Here is a 26,800-nt window from a genome sequence, read left to right as displayed (position 1 = left end):
GACAAACTAAAACATAACGAACTTAATTTGTTGCATGACACGAATCAACAGGACAAACTGCCTTAAACTGTAGGTGTGATGCCACACTAAAATAGAACGTGATTCAATTGTTGCTTCAATGATACTACAACAAAACAAATTATCTTACGTTTAACGTGAAGTGTCACACTGAACTGAACCCACTTCAGGTGTTATACGTCACGGTAGAATAGAACTTCATTTGTTGCTTGAAGCGACAGACTAAAACAGAAATCTCTCCGAAATTGAACAAATTTCAATTGTTGATATTTAACGCATCCGTCCCAGCGGCGTGGCCTTCGCGTTTTGCCCGGTGGCCTTGCTCCACGTGTGATCGATGTTTTGACTTTCTGCGCATGAGCAATGGGCATGCCGCCCGTAACTCCAGTGCAGTCGAGTTTTACGACGGGCGAGACTCACGGCAGCGTTTATGGCGGAGCGGAGGGTCAGGGACAGACCTGGCGAGGGTACGTATTGCGCAAACCACGTGAGACAATCGGGAATTTTCGTCGGCAAGATGTGGTGATCTATTTACCTACAAATTATCCCGCTAGGATCGCTTCTGCACTTCATTGTCACAAAGTTTGACGTTTTTTATGCACATGCAACCATTCTGTTCTTGATGATGCGTCAAATTGCAGACTGAAATGTGTAATTTCCACTTTAGTTTAGGTTTTGCGCTGTGTAAAGATGAATTTCATTTGTTTTCTTGTTTGTGTTCATCTTCTTAGCGTATTAACACGTACTTTGTGTATTGAAAAGCATGTCGTGCTTTAAATGTTTAATTAAGCCAAGATTTATGTCAAGGGCATATCTACCTGTTAAAGATTGCAGGTTTAGAGTTTTCCAGTTCGATACTTATTTACAAAAATACTTTAACACAACCCTACCCATCTAAACTGATTATATTCCATATCAGGTATCTTGGTAGTAAACCTATGTACCCAATTTCCTGTCGTTATTTTAATTGTTTGTTATTGTTTACCAGAAACATCTTGAAAACAATGTAGACATGTATGTAATACCCCGTGTTCAATTCTCAATGGTAGTTTGCAGCACTTGTTTTTACGTTCACGACATAGATTTGTTCGCCGAGACTAACCAAACACAGACAACTTTACTGGTTTAATATAATTTGTGGTACTTTCGAATGTCTGAATTTCACACTTAGGATTTAATTTGTTCTAATTATGTCCGTTTTTTAAAACATGTAGCCGATTTTTTTCTCACGTGAACAAGAAAATTGTGAAATTATCAGTTAACAAATTATTCTGAGACGGTTTCGTTGAGGAATTTACCGGAATTGTGGCCAATTAGCTAGAAATTCATTCACTCAATGATCAATATCGTGACACACACTCCTCTCTAACAAAAACTCCTTGTGAAAGTAGCCTAAATTTCAAGAATAAATTTGTAATGATCTGTTTTAACATTCATTTCGGTATAAATAAATATTTAAAAACAATGAAATTAATGAGCCCAGCTGTTATAATATAATAATAACATGGATTATATTTATTTCTTGTTTTTAATACACGGCTGCAGTCATTTGTTGACAAAACAAAAGAGCAATACCCAATGTCAACAACAGGCATGGCCTGCATAACTTCGTTTACCTATGCCTTGAAAATTAAGCTCCCATTCCAAATTGAACATTGGTACCGCTGTTAGTTTTCACTGCGGTCCGCGCCAATGCAGACGGTAATGTTGCTGTGTTAACGGCTTCTAAGCTGGGTACCCGGTTATAATAAGTGCGCTGGTACGTAACTAACGTGGAGACATGAGACAATCGCTCTGCCTGCCATAATAATTCGATGGTGTTTGGGTAGAGCAGCGGTCATCAGAACAGTGTATCCTCGGGCTAGCGTATCTTACTCGCAAGCACTCTAGTGTGCATCCATGGCTGCTGGTGGGTATTCAGTACTCCAGTGGCGGAGTTTTGTTCGTGCCAGAAATTACGTCAGCAATAATAGTTTAATGATGGATACAATGTTCACGTATGCATTAAAATAAGCATATCTTATATAATTAATAAATACTGAGCATGTTTGTTTGTAGTGTCAATAACCTAAAATATAAGTCTCTTCTGAAATTACTGAGGGATCCCAAGCCACAAATCTTGATATGTAGAATATCTCATTATTTCACTGAGATTTTATCTTTCATGTGAGCTTAAGGCTAATAATGATTAGAGCCTGAGATAGATCCAAAGAATTGGTACAAATTATTTTCTTTTCATTTTTCTGAATTTCAAAGTATGTCGTACTGTTTAATCATCATAAATGTTGAATAATTTCGAGGGAAAAATTGTTCCGGAGCCGGGTATCGAACCCGGGACCTTTGGTTTGACGTACCAACGCTCTACCACTGAGCTACCCGGGAACTCTAACCGACACCGATCCAATTTTTCCCTCTATATCCACAGACCTCAAAGTGGGCTGACAACCGTCAAGCAACCAACTTCGAGTGCACACTAACTCCGTGTGACTTAAATTGTGGTTTTCTGTTAACGAAAAGTGACGTGTATTATGCAAATCAAGATTTCAGGTATAACTCCCTGTAAAGTTGATTTGAATAATTTCGAGGGAAACGTTAAACCAAAGGTCCCGGGTTCGATACCCGGCTCCGGAACAATTTTTCCCTCGAAATTATTCAAATCAACTTTACAGGGAGTTATACCTGAAATCTTGATTTGCATCATAAATGTTATTTATGTAATACAACTACTTTTCTTAAATTTCAAAACTCACGGTTAACTCGAAAACTTTAAGCAATGAAAACATTTGGAAAACAAATTTGAAATCAACGCAATGATTTCTATTAGAATCCGCAGTTCTAACAGACAAAAGTTTAGTCACTCTGCATACGGAAGTCCACCAGGTGAAAATGCTCCGTTATTTAACTAGCCGTAACTCGGAAAATAGTAAAGCTTTTGAATAACAACCACTTTTAAAACTAATATGCATTCTTTCTGAACATTTCTCTCGCTTTAATCTCCATATAAAATGAAAAATAAAAAAGTTTGCCGCTTACCAACTTTTGAGAGTGTCAATGTCTATTTTGAACAAGTCACTTCGAAGTTAGTATTTTTTTTTCTCATTTTCCAAAAAAGATTTTGATTTCGAATTTTTTTCCTATGCTTTTCTTAGACATTTATGTATGAATCTTAAAAATTACACCGCGATTATCATAGGAGCTACGACATGATAATGTTTAACGGCACTGCAAATAGAGTCTTCGTCTGCTAGCTACAGCTGATCACCCACACCAGCAAGGAGTGTTTCTCCCTCTCCTTTCTGCACCACCGTGCATATTCCGATACACCCCTTATCCGATACCCATTTCAGCGAGTCATAAAAAATGAGTTTTGAAATAAATTAAAATTAAACTTAGGACTATTGTTGCAAATAACTTTCTATACAAATAAAACATATCAAATAGTAGTATTATTTTGTTTTTTTTTTCACATTCACTTGTATACAGTAATTTAACTTGTCTATGCACCTGGGTGATTAACCTCCTTTACCCGAACACCGTCGAATTTAACTTTGGCTCTATCCCTATCTGATTGATTGATTGATTGATTGATTGATTGATTGATTGAGTGAGTTATTGATTGATTGAGTGATTGATTTATTGAATGATTGATTGAGTGAGTGATTAATTGATTGAATGAGTGAGTGAGTGAGTGAGTGAGTGATTGAATGATTGATTGAGTGATTGATTGAGTGAGTGATTGATTGAGTGAGTGACTGATTGAGTGAGTGAGTGAGTGATTGAGTGAATGAGTGATTGATTGATTGATTGGGTGATTGATTGAGTGAGTGATTGAGTGAGTGTGTCAGTGATTGATTGATTGATTGATTGATTGAGCGATTGATTGAGTGATTGATTGAGTGAGTGAGTGAGCTGTTGATTGATTGAGTGATTGATTTATTGAATGACTGATTGAGTGAGTGATTAATTGATTGAATGATTGAGTGAGTGAGTGATTGAATGATTGAGTGATTGATTGATTGAGTGACTGATTGAGTGATTGACTGATTGATTGATTGATTGAGTGAGTGAGTGAGTGAGTGAGTGAGTGAGTGAGTGAGTGAGTGAGTGAGTGATTGAGTGAGTGAGTGACTGATTGATTGAGTGAGTGAGTGAGTGAGTGATTGATTGGGTGATTGATTGAGTGAGTGATTGATTGAGTGGGTGTGTCAGTGATTGATTGATTGAGCGATTGATTGATTGATTGTGATTGATTGATTGATTGATCGAATGTAATCAAATTTCTCTAAAGTCAAGCGCTTAAATGCTTCATGTTAAAAAAAATCGAGAAAAAGAAAGACGTAAAACGAAAAGGAAATAAAAGAGAAAGAAAGATTGGAAAGCGGAACAAATAGGAAAATAAGAATGAAAATAAGAAACTAAGAAAAGCATTAAATGAATCAAGAAGAAGAAGAAGATAAGGGCATAGGAAATATTGGAGAGATGTTAGCGAAAACTAGAAGAATAATAAAAAAATATAACAAACAGAGACAGACAAATAAATACTAGAAAGAACAGAAAAGAAAAAAAGAGGCAGAAAGAAGGCGGTGCTGTATAAAAAGCCGTGAGCTGTAATAATAGCCGCCGACCTTGCTTGTAACCCAATTCACAAATGTGCGCCTTCACACGCCAGATCCGTCAGTCGCTGCAGGGACTCAAACGCGGTCCCTCTCATCCTCAGCAGTCCGCGACGCTCCAGCCTGGCACACAGCAGCGGCGAAGATGCTGAGGTAACCATGGAAACGGCCGACCATCTGTGTCGTGGTACCTGCCTGTCGGACTACATCGGGTTCGATCCCCGGCAAGCAAGTGCAGATCTGTCTTCTGATACAGACTGGGTGTGTGTCCTTTGTGCTGTGTTGTCTCAAGCGGTGTCTCGCGTCATGCTGACCACCTGACGAGGGAGCCCCGCTACTATTGGACGTCTAGTGTTGGTTCGTGTTCTGTAGTGATTGTTACTAGTATTATTATTGTTATCACCACCAGTTAAGACCGAAGAACTTCTTTCCGTTGCGGCATATCTAATATTATCACAGCTTTAGCATCTCACGTAGAAACTTTGTTTTTAAGGCATTTTTAACAGTGAACTCACTTTAAGTGGCAATGGAGCACACAATGTGTCTTCTTTCTCCTTTCATATCTTAGGAATGTATTTTCTTTAATGTTTATAAAAAGAGAATTCCACATTCAGAAAAAAAGCATTGAGCATATGGGAGTATTGCCATAGAAACACCTACGTACTACATAGCAATAACATTTCATAACTTGATTGTCTTTTGTCTCCTTTAAGTTACTATTCACTGATAACTTACCAACATCTGTAATGTAGGCCTACGTTTTCTTCTCGGTCCGGCCCATTAATATAAATTTAATAGTCGTTCTGGCAGTCCAGTTTCTTGCTGTATTTTTTTAGTTGAAAGCACTGTTTTACTTGTATGGTTATTACACCCTTTGCTTTCTATGGATAAGCTGTGATATTTGAAGGAAATACGTATTAATGTTTCTTTAACTTCTTCTTGCATGAAATTTAAACATCTAAACAAGCTGGTGCTTCCAACCTTGCACATGGACAATGTGATGTGTTTGGGCTAATCAGACGTGATGGACTCAACGGGTGAATTTTTAATCCTTGCTACTATTAATATTACTACTAATACTGCTGCTGCTACTTCTATTACTACTATTGTTACTATTACTACTAGTGCTATTAAGTTGCTGTTACTGCTACTGCTAGTGCTACTATTACTACTACTAATGATGATAATACTTGCAGGATGAGCATTGTCGGTTACAAATCCAGCGGACCGGTTTCGAAAACCTGGAATGAAAGTGAAGATTTGTATTATTTAAGAATCCCGCGGTTTTGCTGTGTTGTCTCAGGCACTGTACATACTCCATGTTAAGTACAGAATCAAATTGTTCCACTTGCATGTTGTGTTTATTTAAATTTATAAATAAGTTACAAAAATCCTCCCTAGGTGACTCTGAATTGCAATCATAGCGATGAATGATGGATGTTCCATTACTCTAATTGCCTGCGGTCTAGCTTTCAATTGTTTTTAAGTATTCTGCTGATGCGTAGGCTACTGTTATAGAACGGAGAAATCAATGCACCCCGACCTGGGATGAACGGTGTTTAAAGGTTATGGTCTTGTGTTTGAGTCTCGTTTCAATATGATTGTTATATTTTATTTTAATCTTAGGTCAACGGTCGGCAGATGTAGTACATTTAGAACTTGTAGAACGCGACTTCTGAACCACCACCTCTAGTTCACTTGCGCCTGATTCAATGTATTTATTTTATTGGGTTATTTTACGACGCTGTATCAATATCTAGGTTATTTAGCGTCTGAATGAGATTAAGGTGATAATGCCGGTGAAATGAGTCTGGCGTCCAGCACCGAAAGTTACCCAGCATTTGCTCAAATTGAGTTGAGGGAAAACCCCGGAAAAAACAACCAGGTAACTTGCCCCGACAGGGATTCGAACCGGGCCACCTGGTTTCGCGGCCAGACGCGCTAACCCTTACTCCACAGGTGTTTCCGGAAGTAATGAATCTAAGAAGGAAGGAAATGTTATTTCTATAAGAAATAGGAAGAATAACACTTTTTTTTTTGTGACGTAGGAGAGAATATTGTAAAAAAAATGTTACTAGCTTGCTGAAATATCAAATATGCTGCAGCATTAATGAAAATATGCGTCTTGAGCATAATTTTTAAAGGTTCAATTGATTAAAATTAAATTATATTTTTTTGAAACTTCTATTTTCTTTATATATATATAGGGTGATTCACTATGACTTACCGTCCCTTACGAACTTATTTCCGGAGACATTCTGAGCAAAAAATATCATATAAACATTTGTCCTAAACTCAATATTTTCAGAATTACACTAATTTTAAGTTGTTTGTAAAATACCTTTATTCTTTAGTTTTAAGGGTAAAAAAATATTACAGATGAAGAATAAACTATTCAGGAGTATCATTTCGTTAATTGGCTAGTATTCTGAAGCTAAAAATGTGTTGTGAATTCCATAGTTGCTTTGTACAGATTTTTTTTTTTTTCGATTTTTAACTACAAAATTACATTTTCTTAAGCATTTATCACAATTGTTACAAATCACGCCAATATGCACTCTTGTGAATTCTTCAAGACTGTACATTACTTACTTACTTACTTACTCACTTACTGGCTTTTAAGGAACCCGGAGGTTCATTGCCGCCCTCGCATAAGCCCGCCATCGGTCCCTATCCTGAGCAAGATTAATCCAGTCTCTACCATCATATCCCACCTCCCTCAAATCCATTTTAATATTATCCTCCCATCTACGTCTCGGCCTCCCCAAAGGTCTTTTTCCCTCCGGTCTCCCAACTAACACTCTATATGCATTTCTGGATTCGCCCATACGTGCTACATGCCCTGCCCATCTCAAACGTCTGGATTTAATGTCCCTAATTATGTCAGGCGAAGAATACAATGCGTGCAGTTCTGCGTTGTGTAACTTTCTCCATTCTCCTGTAACTTCATCCCTCTTAGCCCCAAATATTTTCCTAAGCACCTTATTCTCAAACACCCTCAACCTATCAAGACTGTACATTAGGATGCACAATTAAACTGTAAAGAATCAAGTTCCTAAAGCCGTATGATTTGTAACAATTTTTGTGATAAGTAAGTAAAAATTATGTCATTTTTAGTTAAAAACTGAAAAATAAAATCTGTACAAAACAATTAACACACATTTTTAGCTTCAGATCACCAGGCAATTAAAGAAATGACACTTTGAATAGTTCATTCTCTATTTGTAATAATTTTTTACCCCTAAAACTAAAGAAAAAGGGTATTTTACTAACAACTTCAAATTAGTGTAACTTTGAAAATATTGATATTAGGACAAATATTTACATGACTTTTTTTGTTGCTTAGAATGTCTTCGAAAATAAGCTCCGTAAGTGACGGTAAATCCTCATGAATCACCCTGTATATATATATATATATATATATATATATATATATATATATAATGTATATACTGAATACTAATGTCGAAATAAAAATTCATCGTCACACTAATAAGTTACTATGTTTACAAACTTTATCCCTTGGTACGTGATGATCATGTTAAACAACTGGTAAAACTAAGAAACAAGTTTTATGGTAGAAATAAATCAAATACAGACGACAATAAACCAAATACATCAACTAGGCAGGAATTCATGAGAAAAGAAACTGTCTAGACGAGCTATGAGGTAGCGTGAAAATTGCTACAGTAAAAATATGTATACGAAATCAGGTCCGCGGTTATCGTAATCCAACGCTCTGTCGATTGAACTACCAGAGCGGGTTACATGGGCCGATAGTACAATCTGTTAGAATCATCATCATCAAAATTTGTTAAGGTTCCTGGTGAGGTCATTACAAAAAATACTTTTCTGCTCGACCATGCCGAAATGTAGTAATTATACACCTGGTAGCAGCCCTTTAATGCACCTCATTAAAGTACACCTATTCATTAAAGTTCAGGTGTTCCACCAATCAGAAAATACCATTGTAGCAATATGAAAGCGCAAGTATCGATTATTCTTGGATATGCAAACGAAAGCCAACAGTAAATCAATAAATAACCTATATTTGAAATAAAGTCAGTTCTGTTACTATAATAATTAGCGTTAATTGTAAATAATATTCAAATAAATTCAATTTGTCATCTCGTTTTTCAATGTCTAAATCAATTTCAAGGTTATATCAAGATTAATGTTTATTTTGCTCTCTAGATTATATCAAGGTCAATGTCGACATTTGTTTCTCGGAAAAAAATAATTTCGCGTCTGCGCACATCTCACAATTTACGAGGTATTGCACAAGGTCAGTTCCGCTCCTCAGTCAGATAAGAATAACATGAATACTTATGAATAATTTCAAGTTAGAAATACGGTCGAGCATAAAAAGTCGTATGAAACTTGACTATAATGGTAATTAAGACGCTCGTATGAAAATTATGAAACTCTCTTGCGCTCGTTTCATAAACATACTCGCGTCTTAATTACTACCATTATAGGCTCGTTGCATAATGTACTATTATATTTGCATAAATGTTAGTTTTTATTACTATTGTCTGTCATAATAAATTGCTGCACGTGTTGTTTCAGGAGGACGTATTGTCTCGGCTGCTAGAAGGCCCTGACGTGCTGCCGATAGACTCCTCCAGGTGGCGCTCAAGGAGAGACTCAGATTCTGACGTTGACACCCCCCCTTGCGAAACCACCCCCTGCCCACTACACAACTCCAGGTCAGTTTGCATAAAATCTGAGAAATATGAACATAACACTTTGATAACTCGAAAAAAAAAAAAAAGGCAAATTTGAATTTTTACAAAAAGATACAACTTATCACATTTCCTTATAGTGTAATAATTATTTATCCACTTTTATTATATAATATGGACTTCACATCACTAAAAAAATGTTGTAAAGAGATTCATTACGCAACTAGTTAGGTAATGATACTTCTATTACACAACTAGTTAGCTAATGATACTGCTACTACCTAACTGGTTGCGTAATGTGAACCACACATTAACTTAAATAAAATGTAATTAATTTTATTTATTATATCCTATTAATTCCTGCAGTTGACGCGGAATTTCTATGGTTCTAAACATCCATTTCCAGAATTTGCAACTTTTTCAATATCTGAATACTCGTTTCAACTCATTTTAAAAAATGTTGTTTATTTCTCCTAGTACTGCAGCTCTTCTGTTATAAAAAAAACCTATCGTGTTCAAACGTAATAAAACAACATACACGAATCACCTCTCACAGGAAGAAATTAATAATTATACAATCGCCTCTCCACAAAAAAAAAAAAAAAACATTTTCAAAGCTAATAAAAATGATATAATTTCTTTTAAAAATGATAAACAGTCTTTATCCTTAGCCAAAATCGAACATAATATGCCACATTATTGTACCAGAGCCGTGAAATATTACCATGGCAACTAAAACGCCATGACTGCTATTAAGAAGACATAACTTGTGTCATAGAGTTAACATTATGAAACGATTTGCCATGCTATAATATTTAATACATGACTGTTGTCATAACAACCTCTTTCTTCATAGACCATGATATCAAACTACCGATCATTACAAATCTGATGTTATTGCTTTATTAATATTCTTTTATAATACTGTCGTATAAAAGCATAACGTATGAAACACGTTTACAATGTTATACAGTTGTTACCGTAGAAGTGGGTAAAGTCAATCAGTGGGTGTAAAATTGATCATTTGCGATTTTTATTGAAAATTATATACCTATTTTCTCAGTTACTTGTTAAAATTTTGTTATGCTGACATCATTGCCTGACATTGCAAATGTAAGCGAGAGGGACAACAAAAAGCCTGCGAATGCCAACAATGGGAACACTGTGTAATTACCGTTGAAGTGAAAATTGTTATTCTCAACTTTTTCTCTTAAACGAAAACAAAGTCTTACAAACTCTAAATTATAGTCAGCAGTGAAAGGGGACAGGAAGTATACGTAAGTACTTTTCGTTGAGATTGTATCCTGAAATAATAGTTTTGCAGTTCGTAAATGTTGATATTGAAACTTATTATTTTAAGAAAACTTGTACCTTTGTAGGGTTAAGTCGATCATGCCATCGACCTACTCGAAACAGATAGGAGCAGCAAAGAATAAATTGTTCACCGAAATACCTCCAACTAACACTTATAAACAGAAAAGTGTCATAGTGTAGCTTATATTGATGGGGTAGTGGGGAAAGAGGAAGACGAAATTATGGTGAATTTCTTGCGTAAGAGAAGCACTGCCAAAGAAACATATTTTGTACACCCCTCTGTACCTGACTATGGGAACAAAGTAGTTTCTAAAGTGACATGAGGAGGGGAAGATTTCAAATAACATCTGATATAAACCTAAGCAACGTTGAATTGCATTTCAGATTATAATTGAAGGGTGTTATTTCAATGTAAATTTTGAATTCTTAAATCTTTGTTTGTCGGTATGTGAAGTATTAAAATGTGTTTTTATGTTTTATAAGTTGGCAATCATAGTCACGATTGTACAGTGGAGACCTATAGGCCTAATTGTATCGAATAGTATGATCACAGTAACAAAAGATACACTATATAATGCTATAGGCATATATTGAAGATTAGTATTGTTTTTGCACCCCTTATAACAAATAAAATATATGTAATACACTAATTTCTTTTTTTAAAACATAAACAGTGATCGACTTTACTCCGGAATATTTTAAAATCGATCTTAAACTAAAAATTCAATGGTGATCGACTTTACCCTATTTAAGCAGGTAACTTCGATCACAAGTCAAATAAAAAAAACAGTTTTTTATAGGTTGTAATTCAATTCTTGTAACGTGTCTTCATAAGTGAAGGATATGACGACAAAATGCTATTTTCTGAGGAACTTCGCTCCATTGCATAATCTCAATATCATTAAAAAATTGCAAAATTTTGATCGACTTTACCCTCTTCTACGGTACATTCATCAAAATTAGTAAACTCGTTTCTCTCGTTTCCTAAACATTGACTCATGCCATACAGTATAACATAAATTTCTTCAAAATATAGTATTACCTAGTATCGTTTAATAAGGTCTAGTTTGGAATAGTAAACTATAATAATTATTTTTAAATAAAAGTGTCATCATTCATTATAGGCTAGGAACTAGGGTTGCCATCCGTCCAGATTTTGTTGGACCAGTCTCGTTTTCAGAGAAAATATCCCGCATCTCAACAGGACTCTGTCGGGATTGTAAAATTTCCCTACATTTGTATTTTAATGATTAATTTGATTGTTATCATCTTTATGGAAGAGAATTTTATTTTTAAGAAGTTGGAACCACATTGTTTTGGATGGATTTGGCAACACTGCACCATGTTTTTAGCATTATCGAAAATTGAAATGGGTGTCATTGTTGGTTTGGTTGTTGTTCGGTGTAGTCAACGATACGTAGCAGTCTGTGTTTACATTCCTAGCAGATCTACAAATTTAATAAGGAGTGTACGATAGTGAAGAGGATGATGGCAGTGCAAAGGAAAATATATTAATGAAGCGAATGTGGAGGAATAGCAACAGCAACAACAAAGCATTGAGGTATTATAGGGGCGCCATGTTCCGGTGTGGGAACAAAATTATTTATTAGAAATGTGAGGGCTTGGCTATGCAACACAGAATACGCATTGCACAAGTTGACTAAAATAAATTAGTAACTTGTGCTTTGCACATTAAATTGAAATTAAGTAATGTCATTAATTTTAGCGTGTTATTCTTTGAGATATTTCATACCAAAAATTTAATAGAATTATGCTCTTTTATGCTACCTTTCCGAGATACAAATTGTTTTATATTAAACATTTCACAGCGTGTTTTGGGAAAGCCATTGATTTAATTCCCAATATGCTCAGTCAATTTAAGAGAGCAGTGTATTATGATAATAAATTATTGAAAGAATTTCAGTTTTGTCCTTTAAATGTGCAGAAATATGATCCGAAGAAATGTAATTTTCTCACTAGAGATTTTTATTTATCTGGAGAAAATCAAAACTCGAGTGGGATAATTTAATTGACTATTACACGATTAGAAGGAACTGTATAAAGATTAGAAGAAATAAAGTAGTCTAATACAATAAAATAGACATTAATTGACTTACTAAATTATATTTCACGGTATATATTTCACTATTTCACAATATAATTAACTTCAAAAGCCATACCAACACATAAGACATCATCGTATTCATCATCATACACAATCTCGCTCTCGCGCTTGTGGAATACCCTACCCAGTGACATCAGAGACTGTCGGAATTTAGCAGCGTTCAAAAGCAAACTTATTAAGCATTTTCTTACTGCGTAGAGTAGGTTTAATTTGTACTTAGTTAATAAAATTTTTTTTTTCTCTTCTTAATTTTTACAATGAACTGTCTAGCTTTTATTAGTCTGTTAATCTTTTAGTACTTTGATTTTTATTGTATTTGTAAATTTAATATTAATTGTAATTGTATTCTTAATATTGTAGTTGTAATCCCCTGGTAGAGGGGAAGAGAAGGCCTGATGGTCTTATCTCTACCAGGTTAAATAAATAAATAACGTTACCTTCACCAAAATGTTTGAACTGAGCCGCCATTTTCAGTCGACTATCTATGCGGGAAACAAATTACGATCGCAAAGCATGTTTTATAGTACCGTAAAGAATTTGCAGTTCGAAATGTTGGCAAACAAAGAAACAAATGCTAGGGTAGTGATAAAAACAAACAAAGGAATGCTAGGGAAGCGATAAAATTAAAATGCTAGGGAAGTGATAAAATTAAAATGCTAGGGAAGCGATAAAATTAAAATGCTAGGGAAGCGATAAAATTAAAATGCTAGGGAAGCGATAAAATTAAAATGCTAGGGAAGCGATAAAATTATGCCATAAGCAGCCATGATTGGTTGAAAGACGTCCTTTCGTACCGTTTTATTGGTCAAAAGTAGTATGACGTAGTAAAAGTGTAATAGCCGTCATGATACTCTGCTCTCTTAAATTAACTGAGCATATTGGGAATTAAATCAATGGCTTTCCAAAACACGCCGTGAAATGTTTAATATAAAAGAATTTTTATCTCGGAAAGGAAGCAAATTTGTGTTAAACTTTTTTGTCCCAAATATCTCAAAGAATAACCCCCTGAAATTGACATTACTTATGGTTCACCCTGTATATAACAGGTCTATTACTTAAATTGATCATATTTGTGAATGTTTTATATTTTTGCATTACATACGTGTGAATCAGTTTTCATTTGAAGTACTTACACTGTATATGGAAAAAGGAACAATGTTGGTGTATTTCACCCCCTCCCTGTTGTATGAAGTATGCCATCTTATGGTTAATTTATGCCGCTATAGCGATCATGGAATATAATACTTGATAGTTTCAATAAAAATGTGAATGACTGTTTATTCAGAATGTACTGCAATGATTTTAGAATTCATATTTCTTTTCTTGTATCAAACCTGTGAATATTAAGTTAAACAGCAACAATGTCTCTAGAAGCATTTGCTGTGATTTCCATATTTTTACATTAGTTACCATAACCTTGTGGAAGATGTTGATCAGATCTCGATCTCCAGTACTTCAGCTATTCTCTCCGTCCAGTTCCAACTTAAGGGAATATAAAGTGTAAATTCTGCGTACAGTTCCAGTTCGTCGCTCTCCGGGTACAGCACAGATGAGTTTCTGTCGCCGCCGGACAATGAACCCAGCTCCCCGCAGATGAAGCCTCACATTCGACCCACTCAGCTCAAGAAGCGAGTCTACGGTAGACGGAGGGATGACCAGCAAGAGGTGAGGAAGTGGGGTCTTGACGTGGGGGAGTCCAGAGTTCTTTACTTTGGAGATTTGAGACCAGCCATTTTGATATCGACAGTTATGTGCCAAATTGTCGCTTTAAAACGCTTAAATAAAAATGTGAACACTGCATGAATATACAGGGTTAGTTAAAAGTCCCGCACCACCTAGATAACTTTTGAAGCATGTAGTTCAGTGATATGAAACTTGGTATGTGAGGGTAACCATATGCTAAGAACTCAATAATGGTATTACCGAGTTTTTTCTACTTCCGGTTTAACCGGAAGTAACTCCAACTCTTTTATTTTAAATGGAACACCCAATATATATATTTTACTTTTGAATAGTGCTCATTAAGAGCTTTTCAAAAATTACCCACACTTGATACTTCTGTACAAATTCAGTGTTGCTAAATAAAAATGGAAGTGGTGCAAGATATTCCTAAAGCCTGGTTAAATCATTCCTTAAATGGTTTCTAAGATCGAGTGACACATTGTAAAGCAGTTGAGGGCTACCAATTTGAACACATAATTTAGAAGGTGAGCTAGCTTTGTTTTGTTTTTGTTAAGGAAGAAGTATTTCATTATTTTAATATTCGATAGGACACTTTTCTGTTTTCTTGACTTAGCAACACTGAATTTGTACAGAAGTATCAAGTGTGGGTACTTTTTGAAAAGCTCTTAATGAGCTTTACTCAAAAAGAAAAAAATATATTGGGTGTTCCATTTAAAATAAGAGAATTGGAATTACTTTCGATTAAACCGGAAGCAGAAAAAACTCGGTTATACCATTATTGAGTTCTTAGTATATGGTTATCCCCAATTACCAAGTTTCATATCACTCAACCATATGCTTCAAAAGTTATTAAGGTGGTGCGGGATTTTTAACTAACCCTGTATACGATGTTTATTTGTATTCCTTCCTAATATAATTATTAATTGCTAAATGGTTCTATATTTCATCTTTTGTTTATTATTTTTATCATTACTAAATATAATTAATAATTACTAAATAATTTTCGATTCCTATTTAATGCGTTTTGTTTATTAATTTTGTATTTTGGTAATTGTAATAAATTAATAATTGAATGTATCATCCCAACAAACGTCCTAACAGCCATAAGTTTTATTATTATTGAATATTATCATTATTATTTTAATGTTTGTATGGAAAATATGAAACAAGAAAACTGATATTGCCTAATTCAAGGAATAAAGTATTGACAGAAAAATAAATTAGTAAAGAAACAAGCAATAGGTCACGAAACATTTGCACACTTAGCACCAAGGTCTAAATATTTTATTTGTTTACAGGATTCACGGCGTCAATCCGCGCCAGAGGGCAGCAGAATCGCCGGACGCGTCAAGAGGGATGCAGGTAGGCTGCAGGGACCCTTGACACGGTATAGCACATGCTTGGCAAACATATATTACGACAAGTAACCTTGGTAACCATGACGTGACTCGAAACAAATGACATTGATATAATCTTTAGAGACAACGAAAGAACTTAGAATTGGAAAATTAAATACACATAAAGAGAAACTTACTTACTTACTTACTTACTTACTTACTTACTTACTTACTTACTTACTTACTTGCTTTTAAGGAACTCGCAGGTTCATTGCCGCCCCCACATAAGCCCTCCATCGGTCCGTACCCTGAGCAAGATTAATCCAGTCTCTACCATCATATCCCACCTCCCTCAAATACATTTTTATATTATCTTCCCATCTACGTCTCGGCCTCCCTAAAGGTCTTTTTCCCTCCGGCCTCCCAACTAACACTCTATATGCATTTCTGGAATCGCTTATACGTGCTACATGCCCTGCCCATCTCAAATGTCTGGATTTAATGTTCCTAATTATGTCAGGTGAAGAATACAATGCGTGCAGTTCTGTGTTGTGTAACTTTCTCCATTCTCCTGTAACTTCATCCCTCTTAGCCCCAAATACTTTCCTAAGCACCTTATTCTCAAACACCCTTAACCTCTGTTCCTCTCTCAAAGTGACAGTCCAAGTTTCACAACCATACAGAACAATCGATAATATAACTGTTTTATAAATTCTAACTTTCAGATTTTTTGACAGCAGACTGGATGACAAAAGCTTCTCAACCGAATAATAACAGGCATTTACCATATTTATTCTGCGTTTAATTTCCTCCCGAGTATCATTTATATTTGTTACTGTTGCTCCAAGATATTTGAACTTCTCCACCTCTTCAAAAGATAAATTTCCAGTTTTTATATTTGCATTTCGTACAATATTCTGGTCACGAGACATAATCATATACTTTGTCTTTTCGGGATTTACTTCCAAACCTATCTCTTTACTTGCTTCAAGTAAAATTCCCGTGTTTTCCCTAATCGTTTGTGGATTTTCTCCTAACATATTCACGTCATCCGCATAGACAAGCAGCTGATGTAACCCGTTCAATTCCAAACCCTCTCTGTTATCCTGGACTTTCCTAATGGCATACTCTAGAGCAAAGTTAAAAAGTAAATGTGATAGTGCATCTCCTTGCTTTAGCCCGCAGTGAATTGGAAACGCATCTGACAGAAACTGACCTATACGGACTCTGCTGTACGTTTCACTGGGACACATTTTAATTAATTGAACTAGTTTCTTGGGAATACCAAATTCAATAAGAATATCATATAAAACTTCTCTCTTAACCGAGTCATATGCCTTTTTTAAATCTATGAATAACTGATGCACTGTACCCTTATACTTCTATTTTTTCTCCATTATCTGTCGAATACAAAAAATCTGGTCAATAGTTGATCTATTACGCCTAAAACCGCACTGATGATTCCCAATAATTTCATCTATATATGGAGTTAATCTTCTCAAAAGAATATTGGACAAAATTTTGTACGACGTCAACAAAAGTGATATTCCTCGAAAGTTACTACAGTTAGTCTTGTCCCCCTTCTTAAAGATAGGTACGATTATGGACTCCTTCCATTGTTCTGGTACAATTTCCTTTTCCCAAATAGCAAGTACAAGCTTATAAATTTCTTTAGATAATGCGCTTCCACCCTCTTGTATTAATTCTGCTGGAATTTGATCGATACCTGGAGACTTGTAATTTTTCAGAAATAATTCCCTGATAATTTATAAAAGTATTCTACTATTTTTTAAATACGAATTTGAATGGAATCGGTTCATTAATTTACACAAATTCCAAAATAATATGATCTTTCATGGATTAAGAAATTTGTATGTTTCACATGCAATTATTTTGTCATTGGAATTAATTAAAAACAGTTTTGAGTAAGTAAGCATCTAGTTGTAACACTCTTAACATAGCCACAATTCTTGTTTCCAGGGGAACTGATATCTGAAACAAATGACGAACTGGAGAAGAGAGATCCTGGTTTCAATAGTTGGGGTGGAAAACGAAGTCCAGCATTCAGCAGCTGGGGCGGAAAGAGAGCGGCGCCCTTCAGCATCGTGGGCAGCATCAGGAGGAGGGCCTTCAGCAGCTGGGGTGGTAAGCGGAGTCCCGCCTTCAACAGCTGGGGTGGCAAGAGGTCCAATTCCTTCAGTATCGTGAGCAATAGACACCCCTTGTTCAACAGCTGGGGTGGGGGTTCGGAACCCTCGTTTAACGTCCTCAGTAGGGATGAAGGGCCTGCCTTTCGGGTCGTTAGCGGTAAAAGACGGCCATCTTTTAATAGCTGGGGTGGCAAAAGAGACGCTTCGTTCAGCAGTTGGGGTGGGAAGAGAAATCCAGCGTTTAGTATCCTAGGAAGCAGCAGCAGCGAAGATCCACCCTTCAGTATCATAGGGGGAGTCGATCAGCCGGCCTTCAGCATCGTGGGGGGTGAGAAGAGACTACCTGCGTTCAGCAGCTGGGGCGGAAAGAGAGACCCCGCGTTTAAAATCCTGGGAAATCACGAATACCCCGCCTTTAGCGTGCTTGGCAACAATTACGAACCAGCCTTCAGTATCATCCCCAGTAAACGAGACTCACCCTTCAGTAGTTGGGGTGGTAAACGAGATCCAGCCTTCAGCAGTTGGGGTGGTAAAAGGGACCCGTCTTTTAACAGCTGGGGTGGGAAAAGAGATCCAGCTTTCAGTAGCTGGGGTGGGAAAAGAGACGATACTGTATCACCATGGCAACAAGTAACTAAGAAGGGTGCTCAGTTTTCCAGCTGGGGTGGGAAAAGAGATTCTGAGGAGGGAAAACGAAGTTTTTCTAGCTGGGGCGGGAAAAGGGGTGACGATAGTGTAGACGGGTCCAAGAGAAGTTTCTCGAGTTGGGGCGGTAAAAGAAGTCCCTCAGGAGAGGGGGAGCACAATGCAACGTCTTGCTGCGACGGGACTCAAACCTCTGTCCACATAGATGACAGGCAGGACGCCAGCACGCAAACCTCGCTGTCGTCAGATGCTTACCAGAAGCTTCTAGAAGAATTCGACAGTAAAATCCAGCTGGAGAACGGGGATGGAAGTCATGGGGATGAAAACGGAGTTCAGGGGGTCGAAGAAGTTGAAATGGACGGAGAAAATTCGAAGGGGACACAGACGTCAGAACCGGAGGAAGAAAAGTCAGAAAACCACCAAGAAGAAGAGGAAGAAAAGGCCGAGAATGGTAACCAAGAAGAAGAAGATGAGGCGGAGAAAGAAGAAGAAGAAAATGCACATACTGAGGAAGAAGTTCCAGAAGGAGAGGTGGCAAACTCACATGAAGAACTTCCAGACATAAGTTCTGATCACGAACCAGCGACAGCTGATAAAAGCGTCGGCACTTCAGAGTTGTCTTCAGTTATTAAACGCACGGCGAGTGGCAACACTGCAGGGAGGACCAGGATCAGCAAGGCCCTCTTCAGCCCTTGGGGAGGTAAGAGAAGCTACAATAAGCTCCCGCCATCTCTATTAACAGTCCTGGGCAGCATGCACAAGGGCGGGGCGTCCAGAAGTAACAGCCTGCTGTCTGATTTGCTAAACAAACGAGGGAACTCCCGCCTAAACGTCCTTGGTGCCAAGAAGTGGGGGCAGGCACCCCCTGGTGCAGTCTTCTCCAGTTGGGGTGGCAAGAGGTCCGATAAGTTCTCGCGACGAAATCTACACAAGGCACAATCCCAGAACGTTGGAAGGCAATATAGAAGGGGTGCAGATTTTTATTCGTGGGGCGGGAAGTGATTGTGGGTCTCCAGGATGTACTGAGAATAAAAAATGTTACTGTAAATTATTCCAGAGCTGTCTATATAAAAAAACTGACACATCTGTACCTACATCAGGTTAGTTCACTTATTACTGTATAGAGCCAATAAAAGATTCTACAGATTTTGTTCTAATAAAGTTACTACACTTATTAAGCAATGAAATTATATTTCTATCCTTTCTTTTCATACGGATTTGTCCACAACCAGTGAAAACCCCACCAAAAAAAATACATCTCAAGTTGCACTTCAGTTATAACAATGTACATAGGTACAAGAAATAAATAGAAATAATTAGTATTACCAACACTATAGTAACAATGTACCAAAAATGGATAAAAATCAATATAAATTTCACTTCTTATATAACTTATTTACAAGGACTATGAAGATATTCAGTATTGCCAACAGAAACATCAACAAATATCCATAACTAAATTATATTTCTGTCCTTTCTTTTCATACGGATTTGTTCACAACCAGTGAAAACCCCACCAAAAAAAATACATCTGGAGTTGCACTTCAGTTATAACAATGTACATAGGTACAAGAAATAAATAGAAATAATTAGTATTACCAACACTATAGTAACAATGTACCAAAAATGGATAAAAATCAATATAAATTTCACTTCTTATGTAACTTATTTACAAGGACTATGAAGATATTTAGTATTGCCAAACGAAATACGATAGCAATGTCTATCATTACAATAATTTTGAGTATAGGCCTACAGACTGCAGGATTGTTAACTGAATTTATTTTAAAAAAATGAAAAAACATGTTTTATTTCCAGAAACTGTGATTAAATTTACCTGGAAATTAATGCAGTACACAATCTAATGCATCTCCATCTATGATGAACACTTACATAAAATATTACCACAGTCTAGTATATAGTCACGAAGCTCAATACATAGTAAATATGCATCCATAGATAGTTGCTAACCACTAGGATCGCTAATGTCGCCTCATTACAGACAATGCGAAATAGTACCAGCACAGTCTATTGTTCTTAGTACCCTCATAAACTGAAGCTTCGTGGCTGTATATACTAGACTGTGATATTATATAGATGAAGGATTTGTTTATTGCCATGGCAACCGAAGGGAAAAGAAAAACAATGTATGGGATAAAAATAAGTAGATATGTTCCTATATGATTTATGTTTTAAGAAAGTATTTCTAAATCATATAAAATTCAAACTAGGACTTACAATACATTAACTAGGAATAAATAAAATATTAATTTATTATTAAGTTAATTGATTTAGTTTATGTAAACGTATGTTCATTTGATATAAAATGTGTTTTTCAATAGAATTGTAACGAAACAAAAGAACAGCAGACTCTAGATAAAGCAAACAGTAAGGTTCCTACAAACACAGATGGAAATATTACAAAATTAGTTAACAAAACCAAACATATCGGAATACAGATTTGCGGAAAAATCAACTTACTGTCTTACAGAAATACATAAAAGTTTCTAATTTTTATAAGTTCTCAAATGTAATGAAACATTAAATTTTCGTAACTCCAACCAAGAGATCTTCGTTTGTCTACACAAACTGGTTGCTAGGATACGTACAACGTGCCTGACGCTTTTGTATGAAGAATTTGTTCAGAAAATAAAACCAGTAGATTGGTTCTCTCTCAGAAACATCCATTTCCACCAGCTCGCAGGTTATTTTACCCCGTTCCTAGTCTTACTGCATCCTGACAATCCTGTCCATTTTCCTCCTTGTTTCTTATTACAGACTGGGCTGACGGTGCTGCCACCATACGGTGTATTGAGGAAGCAGCAGCGCCATCAGAAATTCACAAGGATTTCCTTCGAGATGGGTTAAGTTATCAGCATTCAGATTTGTTCAACAGGTACTGTGCATTGTCACTATTGATTTCTCTTACATTTACTCACAGTGCTTGAGAAGTCATTTGTGCAAAAAGTTAGGACTGTTGAATTTTAATTATTGTTTTATATCTGTAGCTGGCAACTTAAAATGTAGCTCCATATGTAGTTCTGGTTTAAACCAAGGAAGTTTAATTCTTATAGTGCCAGCTGAATTATGATGAAAGTCCGACAGTTTGCCGCATTGTTGCTAGCTGTGTTCCGTTGGAAATGATGGGAAAACACTGGTTATAAGTATCACCAATCTGAAAATTTTAAACAGATACAGGGTGGGTCAAAGAAACCGGGAGAGTTTTAGACAGTGAAATGAAACTTCAGATATTATATTAAATGAACTTTTATTATATAAAAATATATAATACAGTGTGCCATTTGCATGTAATCACTGCTTCTTGAAAATTACATCCTTCAAATGCCCTCCATCACCAACGTGCATACATTGTTGTAATTATTCTTTGAAGTTTCTCATTACACTTCGCAAAATTTCGATTGTGATGTTTGAAATTTCTGTGAGTAGCTGCAATGAATATTTCCGTGTTACAATAATATACTCGTTCCTAAACAATTTGAAGAAAGTTTACATTATTATGTATAAAATAAGCCTGTATACAGGGTGATTCACGAGGAGTTATCGCCACTTAGGGAAGCATATTCCCGAAGACATTTTGGCAAAGAATGTCATATAAATATGAGTCCTATTGTCAGTATTTTCAGAGTTACACTAATTTGAAATTGTTAAAACATAACTTTTTGTCTTTAGTTTTAAGAGTAAAAGAATGTTACAAATTAGAAAATGAATCATTGAGAAGTATAATTTTTTTAATTGGATAGTATTGTGAAGCTAAAAATGTGTTGTGAATTCCACAGTTGCTTCGTACAGAAATTTTTTCTTTGAATCTTTAACTACAAATTTACATTTTTCTTACGCATTAATCACAATAATTGCTACAAATCACGCCATTCTTGTAAACTCTTTAAGGGGAGGCAGAAGTGAATATTTCAAAATCGACAAAATTTATCCGATGTGTTTGAAATTGATCATGGATACTAAGTATGTTATTAGTGATGGACATACCAAGTTTCAACTTTCTAAGTACAATAGTCCTGTAAATATTAATAATTTTATAAAACTTCATATCGTTTGATATAAAATGCTCCATGCACCATATTGTAAGAAATTTTCAATATTTCTTTTTATTTATATGTTCAGAGAAGGTATATAAATAATGATAAGTATTAGTTTATTATGGGAATAATATAGTAATACAGTTATCTTGGTTTTAATTTCATACTTTTAAGGGCACAAAATCAAAAACTAACATCGGAATATCAAAATAAAGATAATAAAAATTAAAAAAAAAAAACAAATTTTCATTTTTTCTTCAGTTTTGTTCGAAAATTTCACTTCTGCCTCCCCTTAAGACTGTACATTATGATGCAAAATTAAACTGTAAATAATCCAGTTGCTAGAAGTCGTGTGATCTGTAACAAAAAATATTGTGATAAGTGTGTAAGAATTTTTTAAAAAAGTTGAGGAAAAAATCTGTGCAAAGCAACTATGGAATTCACAACACATTTTTAGCTTCAGAATACTAGCTAATTAAAGAAAGCATACTTCTGAATAATTCATTCTATATTTGTAATTTTTTTTTTTTTTTTTACTTTTAAAACTAAAGACAAAAAGGTATTTTTAACAATTACAAATTAGTATAACTCTGAAAATATTGACAATAGTACCCATGTTTATATGACATTGTTTTTCCAAAATGTATTCGAGAAAATGCTCCGTAAGTGACGGTAACTCTTCGCGAATCACCCTGTAGATTAGTAGTATTGTCTATATTTAATACGCTATCCAATAAAACACGATGAACCTGCATATTTAAATAGTCTGTCAGGATCATCAAATCCTTAGCTGAATGCAAGAACCAGATAGCACAACATTTTTACACTGAAGGGAGCAGAAAAAAAGCCCCATACTTTGGCTGTACATAACACAGAAAGTGTGGAAATTATCAAAGGCATTTCGCAGTTATCCATTTCCATTGTTGATAAAGCCCAATCGCAGCATGACATTATTGACGTCCTGTTTCTGCATTGAACTGCTGCCACCTAGCAGCTGGACGACGTACTCGTTGCAGCAACTCGCAGATTTGGAATCAGGAACTAGATGTCTGTACTGTCCTCACGTGGTCCAGTACTGTGAAATACCTGGAACCTTCCTAACATAAATGTAGAGATTTTGCAGTGTATCCCGTCCAATAATCCTGCATCCTACATTTTTCAGCCCGTCTATATTGAGAGGTCTATAATGTTAATTTACTTACTTATGGCTTTTAAGGAACCCGGAGGTTCATTGCCGCCCTCACATAAGCCCGCCATCGGTCCCTATCCTGAGCAAGATTAATCCAGTCTCTATCATCATATCCCACCTCCCTCAAATACATTTTAATATTATCCTCCCATCTACGACTTGGCTTCCCCAAAGGTACTTTCCCTCCGGCCTCCCAACTAACACTTTATATGTATTTCTGCATTCGCAAGTACGTGCTACATGCCCTGCCCATCTCAAACGTCTGGATTTAATGTTCCTAATTATGTCAGGTGAAGAATACAATGCGTGCAGTTCTGCGTTGTGTAACTTTCTCCATTCTCCTGTAACTTCATCCCTCTTAGACCCAAATATTTTCCTAAGCACCTTATTCTCAAACACCCTTAACCTATGTTCCTCTGTCAAAGTGAGAGTCCAAGTTTCACAACCATACAGAACAACCGGTAATATAACTGTTTTATAAATTCTAACTTTCAGATTTTTTGACAGCAGACTGGATGATAAAAGCTTCTGAACCGAATAATAACAGGCATTTCCCATATTTATTCTGCGTTTAATTTCCTCCCGAGTGTCATTTATATTTGTTACTGTTGCTCCAAGATATTTGAACTTCTCCACCTCTTCAAAAGATAAATTTCCAATTTTTATATTTCCATTTCGTACAATATTCTGGTCACGAGACATAATCATATACTTTGTCTTTTCGGGATTTACTTCCAAACCTATCTCTTTACTTGCTTCCAGTAAAATTCCCGTGTTTTCCCTAATACCAGTGGCGTATACTGGTTTAAGGGCCTGGGCTACCACTGACCCTATTATTACACAAAATATATTTTAAAGTCCCTATAATAAAATTCCTTACCTATTTACTGTATATATGAATTCCAGACGTCTTGATTGGGACGAAAATACTTTGATGACTTCGTCATTGAAATTACAGTTGGGCCACTTGCAAAGTTTCTGTAGAAATGACTTTTCAATGGACATCAGTGCCAAGCCGGATAAACGTTCTTGTGTATGAGTTGATCTACAGTAGGATTTTATTCTCTTCAACGCAGAAAATGTTCTTTCTACCGATGCTGACGTAGCTGGTATTGTCACAATTAATGTTGCCAATTTAAGGACTTCAGGAATAACTTGGTTCAGCTGGTTTTCATATATGGCAGATAATATTTCATGGATAGGTTTGTTCGAAAAATCAAAGACCTCTGCTGAATATATTACACTTAATTCATTTTTCAAACGTACTTGATCAAAGTGACTGTTATAGGACTGAAATAATTTGTTTAGTGCCACATTCGGGAAGTTTTCTCTATAAGCAAAAAATTTTTGAGAATCTATAAGCTTTCCATAATCAGAAAATCTGTCAGTAATTTCCATGTGCATACGATCTAGTATGCTGTAGTACAGCTGCCTGTATTTCAATTCATCATCTCCTTTTCTTCGCTTTAATGGTGGTTCCATTGTATTGGCTGAAGAATTTTCATTTTCCATATTACTCCATATGGACGGAAACCCACTACGTCTGAACTCGAATGTAGTATTTTTTAACTTTGGTACCTCTTGCAAGCAGTATGCTATGTCTAGACTTTTTGTCTGAAGAATATTGTAGAACACATCTGTATGTGCGAACACTCTAGCATAGACTTCAAGAAGAAATATATTCTGAAACTGTGTGAAAAAATACAAATATCCTTGAGCCTGCACAATTACATCATCATCCCAGTTTTCTTCAGAGTCATTACAAATGATATTTTCAAAGAAAGCAGTCAGTTGTTCCCTGTATTACTTTACTGTATTTACAAGCCGAGATGTAAAATTGCATCTAGTTGGTGCTACTTTTGGGAGTTTCTTTTTCATAAATTCTTGAGTTTTTCTGATCTTTTAGGAGATGATGAGAAAAATGCAGCTAAACCCGACAGTGTTTTGAAAAAAAAATGCGGCATTCTGGAATGGATGAAGTAGTTTGTTGCAAAACTAAATTGAGAACATGGCTGTAACAATGGACAAATAATGCTTGAGGATACTTTCCTTGAACTTTTGTTTTTAAGCCATTAATATTTCCCGCCATAACTGAAGCACCATCGTACGTCTGTGCAATTAACTTATTGCCGACATTGTAGTCTGCTGTAACACCTTCCACATGCTGAAACCAAGCAGCAGCAGTTTTGCCTGAACCGACATTTGTGAATCCTATAAACCGTTCTTGAACATTGGCAGTACTATCGACGTATCTTAAAACAGTGGACAATTGACTCTGATTAGAGCAGTCACTTGTTTCATCAACAACAATGGCCGCAAAAGGTGCTTCTTCTATTTCAGATTTTATGTTCTTTATCATAACCCCACTTAGAGCAAATATTAAGTCATTCTGAATTGCGGGAGAAGTACCACGGAATACTGTTGAACTCTCAAGATGATTGGCCAGTAAATGGTCAAATTCACTTAAGGATCTTAAATATGCAATATAATTTCCTATATTGTCTGATTCCACACTCTCATTATGATCCCGAAAAGCCAATTCTTGTTTTCCTAGAAAGCAGACTGCGTTAATAAGATGCAGTAAAATCTCCCGATTTTTTTTTCCACAGGAGCATTGTGTTGGTTGATGTGTAGAGCTTTTTGCTTATCTAGCTGTAAATCAATTCTTGTCTTCCCAAAGTTTGCAAAGTTCATGCTACTACAAATATGAGCTTTTGATTTGTCGTGTTTTAGGACTGCCGTTCGAAGGGAGTTGATATTAGAAAACCCTCTTTTGACCACACGGCTAAATAACAAACATGGCCAGGAAAATAGTTTAGACAGTTTAGAATTACCACACAACCAATTCCACTTACCATATGATGTTGAAGTGAAATGGTGTGTGTACTCACGCTGTTTTTCTTTTACGTCCATGGACAAATTTAACTCAGGAGTTGGTCTTTCCATTTTCACAATTTCAACTTTCTCGTTGTATGTACGACGGTTA

General features: G+C 35.9%; 1 protein-coding gene and 1 non-coding gene across 4 annotated transcripts in view; one reads left to right on the top strand and one right to left on the bottom strand.

Annotated features, from left to right (window-relative positions):
• The window catches only part of LOC138711877 (uncharacterized), a 143,658-nt gene extending 122,419 nt beyond the window's left edge, over nt 1–21,239 (top strand). For all 3 annotated transcript variants that reach the window (XM_069843145.1, XM_069843154.1, XM_069843163.1), the window contains exons 3-6: nt 9,201–9,340; nt 14,273–14,420; nt 15,737–15,800; nt 17,756–21,239. In XM_069843145.1, coding sequence (XP_069699246.1) covers nt 9,201–9,340; nt 14,273–14,420; nt 15,737–15,800; nt 17,756–19,572 — 2,169 coding nt within the window. In that variant the 3' untranslated portion in view covers nt 19,573–21,239. The remainder of the gene's footprint in view (nt 1–9,200; nt 9,341–14,272; nt 14,421–15,736; nt 15,801–17,755) is intronic.
• TRNAD-GUC (transfer RNA aspartic acid (anticodon GUC)) lies at nt 2,329–2,400 on the bottom strand. Its single transcript has one exon. It is a non-coding gene; the product is annotated as a tRNA-Asp (tRNA).
• Nucleotides 21,240–26,800: the final 5,561 nt, after the last annotated feature.

This window comes from Periplaneta americana, chromosome 2 (genome assembly GCF_040183065.1).
Source record: "Periplaneta americana isolate PAMFEO1 chromosome 2, P.americana_PAMFEO1_priV1, whole genome shotgun sequence".
Classification (NCBI taxonomy): Eukaryota; Metazoa; Arthropoda; class Insecta; order Blattodea; family Blattidae; genus Periplaneta; species Periplaneta americana.
The sequence above is the reverse complement of the archived record's forward strand: the minus strand, read 5'-3'. Positions and strand labels throughout refer to the sequence as shown.